At 42.5% G+C, this 14,349-nt stretch overlaps 1 protein-coding gene across 10 annotated transcripts in view; it reads right to left on the reverse strand.

Annotated features, from left to right (window-relative positions):
- The window catches only part of ABLIM1 (actin binding LIM protein 1), a 156,659-nt gene that overhangs the window by 47,899 nt on the left and 94,411 nt on the right, over positions 1-14,349 (reverse strand). For 9 of the 10 annotated variants that reach the window (XM_026050755.1, XM_026050760.1, XM_026050761.1 and 6 more), the window contains one exon: positions 13,992-14,085. In XM_026050755.1, coding sequence (XP_025906540.1) covers positions 13,992-14,085 — 94 coding nt within the window. Of the gene's footprint in view, positions 1-7,016; positions 7,155-13,991; positions 14,086-14,349 lie in introns of those variants that run through there. The other variant, XM_026050757.1, reaches the window with a different exon arrangement.

The following is a 14,349-nucleotide window of genomic DNA, read 5'->3' on the forward strand; positions in this document are numbered from 1 at the left end:
CCAACAGAAAGTGTTGGTCTAATCTCTCCTCTGTTTGTTACCACTGCTGGAGCAGTTCCAGTTCCTAAGCACAGACGCGAACTTCTGTCTTCTGTAACCTTTAGGCTTCACAGAACAGTTTACACCTAAATACCCCTTCATCTTGTGTGTCTTTGTCCAGCAAAGACTTCTGATGTAAAAAGCTAATTCACATAAAGAAGTTGATTACAGCCACATTTGTATTTCTGAATTAGTTTGAAAGCAACCAGAATCAAAACTATGATAAATTCACCCTAGTGCCAAGGCCCTTTTCAAAGCAGCCTGCCTAATTCTGGTATAACATTTTTCTTCTTCGATCAGCCAGAAAATGCTACTATGGACAAGCAGGGCTGCTGCCGAGGATTGCTGAGCTCTGCAGCTTTGTGAATGGTCTCTCTGCAGCTTGCAGCACACTGAAAACTAAATAAACCCTTAGCTTGGCTTGTTGCTGGACATGAGTTATGTGGCACAAGAGAACAGCATGAAGTCTTGCAAATGGGTTATGTACCAGATATGTAATGTCCCAAATCTGCAACCCGCTCCTCAACACCAGAAATCTCACGCTTTCCAAGTCACTTTCATGTTTTCTTTTGTTAGGTGATAATGAGACTGACAAATTATCAGAAATATGTGAGTTCTGAAGCAAAATAAAAACACAGTCCTCCTTTTAACCCTCTGCACAAAGTGACTGCAACTCCCTTGGCCTGTCCCTTTGGCTGGACTTCCAGTAACAAAGCTTGACATATACACGTGAAGCAGATGCTTTAGTTAAAGACCAAGTGCAGTGTGCAGTGGTCCCAGAATAAACCTCCAAAATACTCGGAAGTGTCCTGGAAGCCAGAGAGAGAATATCCAGGGTATTCAACAGAAACAACTTTCTCAGTGGACAGAACTATCTGTAACTGACTTCAACCTCTGGAAACCTTGCTGGAAAAGAGTCAGTAAGAAGCCTCCTTCCTATCTAAAAGTCTCTGATTATTCCATATACCAGAGCAGCCCACACCAGACAGCAGGTAAATAAATATTAGAAATGCAGCTTAAAAGGGATATTTGCTATTCTACTTCTTAGCAGTCAGTTCCAATCATGATCTGGCTGCATTTGTAGATGGATAGGAATGGAGTGTTACATCTACACACCGATGTGTCTGGGCTGTCCCTGGACTGCACAGGCCTGGAGCATCCATGTAAGGGTGGTATGTCCATATACAGACATTTTTAAGGAACTTATTCCTAAACTTTAAAGAAACTATAAAAGAAGAAATCTTAGAATTTTTAAGGCATCATATTTAATATCTCCAAAATACAAAATATCTCCAAAATTCTAAAATACAGAGCAGTTGCACCAGTCTATATACTTATGCTCCGAAAAAGCATAAAAATGGAGATAGTAACTAAAAAAAGAATAGAAGAAATGAATGGCAATTCTTGCATCATCAAGTCAGACAGGAAGGTAACTGAGAATTAAAGCCAAACTAGCAAAAAAACTATGGGCAATATGTTTAGAGACAGTGGGAGCCCTTATTATAGAATGGCAAGAAAAAAAAAGGAATTATTGATAATTATTGATCAAGCTATTGTGAACAGTAGATGGCAAAAATCTTTAAGGATGATACAGAAAAGGCAGAAGTACTGAGTTGGTGTATCTTTCTAACATGTATTTAACAAAGCCAAAATGGAGGGTTTTTTTCCTGCTTGATACTGTTAATTATACAAGAATTTTTAAAACAGTGTTTGTGAAGCGTCAACATGTACTAATCAAGAGACTTCAATAACTGGTACTCAAGAGCGTGAAGAAAACGTGAGGCAGATCCCTGGCAGATGGATGTGTTGGCGGGGGGCGCTCAGGGGCCAGGCACCTCCCAGGTCATTTCCACCCACCAGCCCCACCAGGAGCCTCTGGTGCCGGCCAGGCAAGAGCACGAACCCTGTCCTAACAACAGAGCCAGGGGCGCAGGGGTGACACGGGCTACCGCTGTCCAAACCCAGTAACTGCACCAGGACAGTCCTCATCAAACACAAAATTCTTGAAAATAAAGAAAAGAGGGTCCTGCAAAACTGAACGATGTGTGGTGGATGCAAGAGAGGCAGTTGGAGATGATCAGTAATGCTCTCCTAGAAAAAGCTCTCATAATAACCAAAACAGCCATCCCTCCTGATAAGAAGAATATAAAGGGGGAATGATGTTTTGTTTCTGACTCTACATATGCCAAAAATATTCCTCAAATACTGATCAGTGGATACACATGGATTTACAGAAGAGAGCTCAGTAGGGAGTCATAAAAATTATGTGAACCTTAAAATGAGAACCTGAAGAGCCTCATTTATTCATACTATAAGGAAGAGAAATATAACTTATTTCTCAATAAGTCATTTATTGAGAAAGAGGTTTCAAAGACGACTAGCCCACAAAGGCGAGGTAATTAAAGGTAAAGAAAGGAAATAACAGTAGGCAGAGGTGAGCTTTTCAATAAAAGTTACAACAAAATCATCAGGTTGAATTTGATAAATTTAACCTTAAGTAAGATTAACTTTCTAGGAAGGTAGGGTAATCTTAGCATAAGCAGGGACACTCGAAGCCTTACAGTCTGTCTGATATCTTCATGAAAAGACAGAATAATTTCCCAAAGGATCGGATTTTATTTGGTATCCAGGGAAAATCTCTATGGTTTTGGAAACAGAAGGTCAAGCAAAATGACTTCAGCAGGCCCTCTGACCTTACAACTTGTTCCAATGGGCCTTAGAAAAAAGGCAGCTTTTACACATGCAACAGGCTGTTCCTAGGCAGCTCTGGTCTGGCCTAAAACTGCAGACTAATTAGGCCAATTTTCTGGTACAGCTACATCAGCTCAGAGCGTAAAGATTTGCTCTTAGGACTGCCACGATTAAAAAGAAAAATTCATCCTAGAGCCACTGCTTCTTCACGTGCTTCACTGAGGCAGTTTAACTGCAACACCAGGAGAAATCCTGGAGCTCGGATTTGCTGCAGCAGCACTGGCATTTCCACGGACACGATACAGCAGCAGGGCCCTGTAGCACAGGTCAGGTGTGAGAAAACAGCTCGGTGCAAAATCCTTGTTGACCTGCTCAGAGCACACAAACCACCTTCTAGTGATGAAGCAAGCAGGAGAATGGGATTACTCACCTGGGATCGGTATTAGTGTTTGCAGCAGAGCCGAGCACAGAGCTCTAATTCTCACACTCCCAGCCCTGCAGGGCCTGATTAACCACAGCCCGATTTTCTTGTCACTCTAACATAAAAACTCTTTCTGTTTTCCTGTCAAAAAGCTGTTTGGGAGGGGTGCAACCTGCAGCGTGCAACGGGGCAAAGCGTCACCTCTGTTCTGGTGCCTGCACCTGGTTCAGAGGGAAGGTCCCAGGAACACTGAAAACAAAAGCTGCAAAAGGGACAGGGAAAGGAACAGACAAAGCATGAAGTCATGCAAAGTACATATCACTATAAAAGAGAACATAAAACAAAGGCAGCCGACAAAAATCCAACATATAGACAAAGCAGCACTGTATATGCTAGTGAATCCCTGGTAGATCATAAACTGCTTGGAGCATATAGGAAAACATGCTAAGAGTAAATTGAGCAGAGAATGTTTTCTCCTTTACTGAATACAGTCTGCTCTTGTAGCAAACTAAACTTAAAATTGACTGTTATTCAAACTACTCTGATCCTATAATGTTTTAAAGAGCAGGTTCTGTCCTTGATTCACCCCAGCGCTCCCCAGCAGACCTCGGGCAATCGCCTCCAGCAGGAGGTCACCGTAAGCAGCAAGATAGAAACTAAGGAAATGCAGCTTCTCCTCGACTGTTTTTCTTCCCAAACGCATTGCTGAACTCCAGAGTCACTGATAATTGAAAGCTCCGATTTGACTGCATCCAGTCATTTCTCAGGAATTCCTGGTTTGTAATTCTAGCCAGCATATTTATATTGCACTAAATTCAAAGTGGAAATATCAAAGGACATCACTTAGTGAATAGTTAATGCAGAGAAAGGGCTCTCTCTTTCAAATAGAATAACTTACAATAACTATCACACCACCATTATATATTCTGCTAAAAGGAGAGCCTCTCATTTTTTGTGGTAATCCTTTTTTTGTGTGTGTGTGTGTGTGTGGTTTTCTTTTTTTTTGGTTTGTTTGTTTGTTTGTTTTCAATCTGTCAGTTTTCTCAATGCTGACATACAAAATTTTAACCACGCAGGCCAACCCATGCAGGCATGCCTCACTCTTAGCTGGCTTATTCCCCGTACTTCAGATTATTTTCATCAGAACCAACACATACAGATATTCCCCAACTTTTCTCTTTTTTTTTTTTCTCTCCCTCTTCGACACTGTATAAAAATCAAGATTTGCAGCTACCACGGGAAAACTATTTCAGCAAAATGACCTTGATGCAATATATCACTATGGTGATGAAGAGCAAGGAGATGACAGAGATGAAGCAGAAGGGGATGCTTCTCACCAGGCAGGGCCATGTGACAATTTTCATGTGACACCGGTGTCCCCCCACTCCATCGCCCAGCAGCGGCAGCTCAAGGGTGCTGCGGAGCGAGGCCTGCGGGAGGCTCTGGCTGCCTCCGACCCTGCTGGGAAACAGCATCTCCCAGCCAAGACACGAGTACTGCGCAGAACTCCAAGCAACAACAGAGCCATCTGTTGCATAACAAATCTCTCCAAATCCTACATGTAAAAGTCAAATTCTTAACATTTTAGGTCATACGCAAATGACTTGGGATACTCATTTCAGAGACCTCTGCAAACAGCCCAGAACAACCCGGCCAGCTCCAGACTGTGTGAATGTCAAAGCACCAGCGGGGCCAGGGAAAAAGCAAGGCTGCCTCTTGCTCTGTGTTATTTTTCCTCCTTATCAATAGGAAGTCTTGTTATAAGTGCCATACATCCCAGACGTTTGTCCAAAGAACTAACACATCTGCATGGTCTTCTATTTTAGCACAAGCGTGTAACTGAAACCTACCCACTTCACGCTCCAGGTTGTCTTTTCAAACCTCATGATCACAAAATAGTGCTGTATATCATATTTCTTCATTTCTACAGCAGCTGCTCAGGAAAGAGACTCTGGTGTTAAGTCAGTGGACTTCAAAGTCCAAATTCCAGTCAAATTCCAGACATATCTTTTGGTGCAGAAGGCACTCTGCCAAACATCACCCTGATAAACATTAAACACAAATCCTGGATGGAGCCCGTTACAAATGTGTGAGAACCACAGACTTGCCCCAACAGTTCTCCTCCATCTCTTCAGTTTCAGACAGGGTCCTGCTGCATTTTTCCTAATAATTACTCTTAACTGAGGACAGGTAAGTCAGTTCAGCAGAAACAAGTACTGGCACAGAATGTCTCACATTCCCCACATTCCCATTTCAATATATCACAACTAGACATAAGACGGTGACACTGGCAGAAGTTTTGCTTCCAGTGCACTTTGACGCAGGATCTACAAAAAATACACTATGATTTTCCCTAAAATACAGTATATCAAGAGGAAATCAACACCTGTTGTGTCGTGACAACCATGCAATGGATTTCCTAATACAATTAGGTAAAGAGAAAATTAGAGTAGCCCACATAAGCTTTTCCTCCACTAAAAAATTAGTACTGGACCCTGAAGATGGGAGCACTGCTTGCTGTAAGTACCTGTCATGTGCCCCTGCACGACATGCAACGGCTAGATATCACACAGGCAGCTGTCAGCGGCAGTGAACTTCTCAGCAATGCCAGTATAAATGTTTCCACTGGAATGCCATTCCAAAGGATGTTAACCAACCAACTAGAGTTTTCTAGGAATATTTAGTGCAAGAAACACAGGCGAGAATACTTCAAACCAAAAAGTAAAGACGCTGTGCTAGGAGATACAGAAAAGTATTTCCAATTAGCAACACTACACTCAAAGCAATTTATCCAGATAGGCTGTATTTTTATAAGCACCTGCAAGATTTCACAAGCCCCTTTGTGGCAATAATGACACTTTAATTGGTTATTTTTCAATTTACTTGTTACAACCTGCCTTTCTTAGTCATCGGTCCCTTTCTCCTCTTCACATTCCTCCCTTTGCGCCCGAGTGCAAACAGAGGTAAGGAGGGTTTCCCAACCGTTAATGCCTTGTGATGAGGCTGCCATAGCAACGGGACCTCTGCGAGGGCCCTGTCAGCTGCAGCGATTCTCTTTTGTCATCTGTATAGATCAGACCTTTCCCAATTAGAGATATCCTTCTTGTCAAGCTCAATCTCTTGAGTTGAGGCGGGAGGAGTCACTTGGAAGTATTTCTTTTTCATCAAACAATTGTGGTTATTTTTTGGAAGACACATTTATTCTAGAGTTCTCATCATGTGGGTGGGTGGTGTTCTCTGAATTACTCCAGCACATTTTTCATCAGGGAAGATTACTTCAAACTGAAATAAAATGTATGCTTCTGCTCTGTTACATAAACATCTCATCTGAACCATTTAACCTAGACCTCGAGTTATTATTAAACTTTCAATTTCTCCCTTTTTTATAGAAACACACCCCACTTTCAGGAAAATCAGTGCTCTTTAACTTATAAAACACGTTTCTGAGCTCCAAGGCAGGAAAACTGGAAATTAACTCAAACTTTACTGCTACACAGCAAATCTCCAGGAGTAATCAGAAAGCAACCAGGGCTAACACACTATCCTAAGAAGTCCCTAAGACACAGGAATGCCTTGTTTCCCACACAACAGCAATCAAAAACAGTCCAAACTCTGTCCCGTTATCCTCTCTTCCTGGCAGCTTCACAAAAAATGTGGACTTGCACACACGTTAGCAACATTCTCTTCATCTAGAAAACAGAATTACACGCAGGCTTTTAAACACCCTCCTGGCGCTCAGGAATAAAAGTGCCCATATTTTATTCTGGCACCACTCGCAAGCTGTTAAGCCTAACAGAGCTGCATCCCCTCCCTCCCAAGGCACCCGGCCCCCTCGCTGTTCGGCGCTGCCCACGGACAGTTTTACCTTCTGGTAGGAATCCTCAGGCTCAAGTGGCCCCTCCTCCAGCCCCTCCGGCTCTTCCACGCTAGGAATGTTACCAGAAGGGATGTGAGGCCGTTCGGGTTCTCACTGAACCAGCTCTTGGCGGGAAGTGTCTCTGGCTGCAGGAGCCTTTCGCCTCATTCCTCCTCTGCTCCTCCTGACTCTCCAGCACCCACCCACCAAAAGGCTCCGGGGCCCTCCCTGCCATACAGGCGCCAGCAGGGACCGGGCCAACCCACTCGGAACAAAAGGGGGAAGAACATGGACCCGGGCAGGGACAGGGCTATTCCACAGTGCCTCTGTGTCACAACTCGATGATGACACAGCTCCAAACGTTATTTCCCTCGGGGAGAGGTGTTTGTTGAGTCTGAAATCGGTGCTCTCTCTGGAAGTCATTAAATGTTGCTCCACAGCTTCTGAAGGATTTATGCAGCCCCCCTGGGTGTTGGTCTAGTTTTGTCAGAAACACTTACTTACACTGGGATTGCATCCTCCTGCAATTCAGGTTAATGCAGCAGGAAGAGGGACAAAGCGGCTTCTCGCAGTGGATCATATTTCCCTTTATACTCTTGGCACATTGTGGCTAAGGTCTTGCCTCAGACAAACTCTAGGAACATTTGAAGGGCCCTGCAAACAGACTCTGTTTGATCTCTCTACAAGCACCGTGACAAGAGGTACCTTAATCAGAAAAAAACCATGGTCAACAATATTTATAGGTAAGAGGGCAAGCACAGAACAAAATCACAGCAGTTACTCCTGCCGTTCTATTGTCACTCACCCGCAGCAGTTGGGCAACCTGTCTATGTTTTCCCTCTACTATAACAGCGGGAAAACTGAATACAAAGCAAGTCTCCGAGTTCTCGAGGCATGCACAAAACTCTGCGTTGTGCAGCATTTTTCCCCTGCGTTTTTATGCTGTGTGATGATGACTGCTGATGGGGAGATGCTAGCTGAAAGCAAAGTCTCCTCGTGGGCCGATGAGACACCTCTGTTAGTAGGTATCTGGTGCTATGAAAACAGAAGGGAAACACATACTCCAGAGTTTTTATTTATAAAACCCCCAAACTAATCTTTCTGGATCCATTGCATCATCTCTTTCCTTTGCATTGATCAAATTTTACTTTCATAGAAGTGTTTCTTGCTTAGAACTACTTCAACCTGTATGACTAGCAGAAGCTGTATCATGAATATCCAGCAAGTGAGATGCTCTGTGATATTTCCTGAATAACCACTATGAAAACAGCCCTGATAAATATTAAATTCATCGGGATAAAGAGAATAAACGTTAGCCTTTCATTTAGCATTTTTGAAAGGAATTAAAATAAGTCTGTGTTTAAAGAGATGTAACACATGGTTCTTCCATCTCGAAAGCCTACTGATATAAGGACACAAAACCAGGGGCATGAAGGTACTTAAGTACTAAGTATCTGTACAAATCTTTGCAGAGATGGATGGTGTTTTAACATGAGCTATGAGCCTAAGTTACACTTTAAAATAAAGATTTACTAAAAAAATCAGATTTTGACTTTATTAAATCTAAAATAAATGACATCTGCACATAGGCTACTAGGTGTGCCCCAAAGGCAGTGTACTGAGGCATGTGAACAGCACTATCCACACGGGCAGCGTTGCTTGCACAGTTACATTTTGACAGCAGCACACCCTTGGACAACACAACTGAAGCAGGCACCATTCTCTCACATCATTTATTCTCTGCATGAGAAACAGCAAACTTGTTGGTGCTGTTTGTTTCCTTGTTTCTTTAGCCAACCATAGCAACCATCTGAACCTTTTTTTATTATTATTATCATTGTATTTACTTCTAATTTACAAAGCCTACGTGTCTCAGAATGGGTGTTGCCCTGGACTAGGTGCAGCACAGATGAGACATCTTGAAATTTGTCACATTACAAGAGCATCTTCAAGTGCTAAACTTCCTCCCCATTGCAGATAACCTCTCAACTGTACTCGCCTCTCAAACGAGGGGAAGCTCAGCATAAATAACATCAGCGAGCGCAGTCAGAACTTGATCTTGCCGGCTGGAGCCAAAGGAGCCGTCCGGTTTCCTCACACCTCTCTCTCCAGGTCCGTCTGTTGCACTGGCACCCGGCCACGACTTACAAGGTGGTGGGATAATTCCAACAGTGCGCAGGAAACAGAGAGTAGCCGGCACCCCATGGAAACAGGAACCGAGCTACGCAGGGCCACGGGGAACCACGAGGGCTTTTTAAGCGCCAGCCAAGCAAGCAATGTTTCAGAAGCCAGGTGGGGGGATGTGTTTGTAGGTACATACATCCTGATCTTTACAACCCTGGGCCAAATCACGGTCAGATCAGCAACAGCCAAAAAACCAGCCTGTCACTGGGGTAAAAATCATGAAGACCTGCACATTATTCACAGACTTTCTGTACTCTTTTGCTCACATGATTCACCTGCCTGTGCCTTGGTGTTCCTCCTTCTCTGCCAAGCTGTGAGGCTTTTGCAAAGCACCCTCCCCACACAGGGTGTGCTGGGTGTCCTGCACCCTGTTGGTGCTGCCAACCAGTGAGATAGTTATCTGGGAGCAATTGTGGGGCCCGAGACCCCTGGTTCTCACGGAAGCTGCAAGGTGAACGTGTCACAACGTGACACGCACTTATTTAACTGCAAAAAGCGAATGAGAACATCAAGTTTAGACAGCTGTTATATGCCAAAAATACCCAGCAAAAACATTTCAGCAAAGCCAAGACCACGGGGCCTCTGAGTTTGAGGCAAGTTCTCCTTGGAAGCAGCAGACCTGCAGTGGAGAGCTTTCACCCTAGGTCACAGAATGGTTGAGGTTGGAAGGTACCTCTAGAGATCATCTAGTCCAATTCATTATACTCATTGCCCTTGGTCCTATCACTGGCCACCACTGAGAAGAGTTTGGCCCCTTCCTTCATCCTTCAAGTATTTGTACATATCGATCAGATTCCCTTCCAACCTTCTGTTCTCCAGGCTAAACAGGCCCCGCTCACTTAGTCTTTCCTCATACGACAGATGCTCCACTCCCTTCATCAGATCTTAAAAGAAAAATAAAAAGGCAAGGTTTTCAGTGGTATGAAGACATTAGTAAAATAAGTGCTGTTCTAACCAAGAGCCTCGAGACTGACCGACGAGATCACTCTTGCAGGCTGGCTGGTAAAATCCCATCTGCTCAAGGATGGATGAATCCCAGGGTTTCCCAGCTTTTTCCTCCTCAGCTTTAACTGCCCTTTCTGCAGAGCTCTCTGGAGATGCTTATTGGGGGTGCAGAGAAGGTATCTCCAGAGAAGAGGATTCTCAGGCCCAAAACCCATTTATTCAGTGCTAGATATCTTGGTCACTGGCTGCTCAGTGTAGAGTACCAAGGGCCTGATTTTGCATTCGCCAAGCAATACCAATAAACAAAAATAAATGGGAAGTGCAAGCCTGTAGTATTTCAAAAGATTTCAGATTTCCTTTAAAAAATTAATTCCTAACTGCAAGAATAAATACTACCTCTATAAACAAAACTAAGTTTCATGTTTTCATTCTCTCTGGTTTTCTTGTTTTTCCATGAACTATTCCAGATATAGAATTAGCAGAAAATCAAGCAGCACCACAAATACCTGCTCCCTATTATTTCTGATCTATTAGAAAGAAGTGTTTGCATACAATGGATTACATACTTTCCACCAATTGTTTCTAATCTATCCAATCTCTTCAGATATGATGAAATAGCGAATTATGGCCCCACATAACAAACTCTTTTATAGACAAATAAAATGAAAGTTATGGAACAGGGAGTTTACTAATATTATTTCTATTAACAAAGACAAAACACAATGTATATTTTCACCAGATGTTAGGTAGAGCTCTGGCTGGTCGGTGATGACATAACCTCGGCTTAGACTGCTCCTATAATTGCGCTAGTTCACACCAAGAATGCAGTTTGTTTTCCCAGGAGAGACCGTGGGACAGCTCACATCATAGGAATTGCCAAAAAACACCCAGTTTTCCCAAAGAAAAACTGCTTAAGAAAACAAAGGGGGGAAACAGCAATGCTCCATCCTGCTAACTCTCCTCTGCAGCCACTTCTCATCTCCCGCCTCCTTTCTTACCAGAGGATTCACATCACGCTCCGACCCCATTGTTTAAACCACGTTTTTCTGCTCCAAAGGGACAGTCGTGTTGACACATGATTTTATGAACTTTGGTTTCCATCTATTAGCTACTTGATTCTTATATAGAGGCATTGACCTCTCTTGAGCGGTGCATTTCTGACAGTGCAAAAGGCTTCTGGGGCATCTTTTCCAAGTGCTACCTAACAACAGACAAGGCTTGAATGTCTCTCCTGCATCCACATTCTGAGACAGTATCAGAGGAATTCAGCAACCACCCGGGATGCTAAAATACACTGTGGTTCAGTTAAACCAGCCTCTCCGTGACCTCCACAACAGTGTGTAACAATTTCTAGGTCAAGGTCTATAAGTATTTCAGCCTTCAAATATCATTTAAACAGAGCAGGAGAGAGATGCAGCATATGAGAAATTCAATTCCTTCAGGCTTTATAGCTCTTAGTTCCCTACCGAGAGCTAGTGCTGCCCTCTACTGTATTATTATAGGTTGTGCCTCTGATACTCAGTGAGAGCCACAAATACTATTCAAGAAAAAATCTTCTACAGTCTTGCCTAGAAATTCATGTGATTAATATTTCCATATATTTTTAAGATCATTCAGAGAGTCTCTAATTTTCTGATATACTGTGGTTCTGTAGAGGTAAGGCCAAATGGAAAAACCTTTGTCTAATTTTGTCTTATTTTCTCTGAATTTTACAAAAAGTCACATACCTGTTTTGCTTCTATATTTTAGCAAAATGTTGCCTTTTCTTTTGATAATAAATATCCAAAAGAAGAGAGGAAAAAAAAGGGGGGGGGGGGGCGAGAAAGGAGGAGTAACTCTTCCAGAGAATCTCCTACTGCTTTTGTCCATCATTTAAAATGAGATGCTGACTAATAAGCTGAAAGCATTTTTCCTTGTCAGAATAACAGAGCTCTAAGAACCAGCCTCAGAGGCCAAAAAGCAACCGTGCGTCAGAGTTCAGTCTTGGATACAAAGACAGACTCTGACAAGCTGAATTTTAGCTTCGGTTCTGAGGGAGAGCTGAGCTCCGGCTCAGGGGCTTTCCAAATCAACAACAGTGCTGCCTTTCTGCATTCACAGCCACTACTTGAAAGGCTCTACTCCAAATAGGAATAGCTCGTTCCTTATCAGATCTCCATGGATTCCAGGAGCCCTCTCTTTTATCCCTTTCATCTCCATGCCTCTGAGCAGACTGCATTGCTTATAGGCTTTAACCCCTCTCACATGCATTAAATATAATACAGCAGCATTAGGAAGAGCATCTGAAGTCCTTTTAGTATTATTTTATGTTTCCTGATATCACAAATCCAATTAATTCTCTCTGACAGTGCTTCCCATCCCAGCTATGGTTTCACCCATACGTGGTGCTAAACTCATCACTAGAGGGAAGGAGATAGTGAGATGGTGCAGACTGCTAGATGAAAGACAGGCACACACAATCCTCCTACTTTAGGGAAAATCCAGACTTATCACTAATTATGTAAGTGGGTCACTAAAAGAATTAGACACATGCTGCAAAAGAGGCAGACTAAGCCTGGCTAATTAAGAACCTGTTCTTCCTTTCAGTAGAAGCAGTGACAAGGGCTCCGGGTGTTCAAATGTGTTTCCAGTCACTCACCTGGTGACTACCATCTTGGCTAATATCCTGCACACGGAACCAGAGAAGTCTCCACAGCTGAAACGCACAAGCTGCTATCACTCGACATCAAATATAAAATATCTCAAATTAGACAGTTTTATATTTACAGGCAATGGTGCTCAGGGAATAGAATCTAAACTGCACAGTCACTAGTGCACTGCAGGTGCTTTGTTCTCTGCAACACTATAAGGTCTATTTCTATTACTAGAACAGCACATTCCATTTCTTCAAAAATTACATTTGTAAGTGAAGTTCTCTCTCCTTCCCCATTTCTGTCAGAAGTTTCATTTTGTAAAGGGTTTTTTTTTTTTTTTTTCAGGCAAGGTGGAATATTGAACATAACTCCAGCTGGAGTACAGTCATACAGGCTGATTCCAAAGTTGAGCCCAGAGTTCAGGTTCTTTCCACGGAATACAATTTTGTATGTGGGAAGGAGATAACAGTTTTGCTTCTCCTATCTCAATGATAATGACCAAAAAAAAAAATAGAAAAAATATAAAGGTGTTTCTCTGCATTTTTGCCCTTTATACATTTCTATGATGATCCATCACAGAAAGCATCAAGGATCCCAGCACGAAGGTGAACCAGTCACAGCCCCAGGAGATGGAAATCAGCACTGACAACAAAAGATACACAACTATAAAAGGATTTGTCCAGACTCAATAAGATGGATGAGGATCCAAATTAAGAATCAACAGAACAGACAGTTCAGACATATTCTGTTTATGCTTTCTCATTTCTGAATATATTACTTCCCTCTCGAGTACATTTCTCCCTGTCACCTCAGTATCATTCTTATCATCTGGCCTCATCTGAAAAATCAATATTACTAACTCCTCTTCAGGGCTATACACCTAAGAATATTCACGGTTCCAAAGATGTTTCTGACACTCAAATTGCTTTCAACAAATGTATCAAATCTAGCAGAGTCAGAAACGTAATAGCCTTTGCACATCAATATTAAAAGGAAAAGTAATAGAAACCACAAATCCATTGAAACTAATGCACTTAATTTCCTATCGCATACTTTCTGCTCTCACTTGGGCTAAAACATTGAATATATTTCTGAAAATTAGCAATTCTGTTCTAAAAACAAAGTAAAACTCTTCTGTGAGAACTTTTGAATTCTCTGCAGCTGCATGAGCACATACTAGGGCCTGACCCAACTCTCAGGCTCCCACTTACAAAACACCTACCTCTAGGACTTTCCCAGTGATGAACTGGTGACATGCTTCACATTTGACTCCAAAGAGAACCTGGTAGTCCTTTTCACAATAAGGAGCACCATCTCTGAAAAAGAAATTTCATAAAATATAAACCACCTTTTAATAAACACATTACAACATGACTTAGGCTCTTCCCTTGTCTTCTGTCTGGAACTCCTTCCAACAGCACAGGACAAATGGGAAAGAATTGAAGGGAACTTTTGTGCAGAAGAAGAAAGAAACAGAATCAGATTCTCTACAGTGCTTCTTAGGATTATTCCTTAAAACACCATCAAGAAAAGGCATCCAGCACAAAACACTGGAATAAATTTGTTCATGAGAACTGACT

The sequence above is a fragment of the Nothoprocta perdicaria genome, unplaced genomic scaffold (genome assembly GCF_003342845.1).
Source record: "Nothoprocta perdicaria isolate Ctin4 unplaced genomic scaffold, notPer1 scaffold_7, whole genome shotgun sequence".
In the NCBI taxonomy this organism is placed as follows: domain Eukaryota; kingdom Metazoa; phylum Chordata; class Aves; order Tinamiformes; family Tinamidae; genus Nothoprocta; species Nothoprocta perdicaria.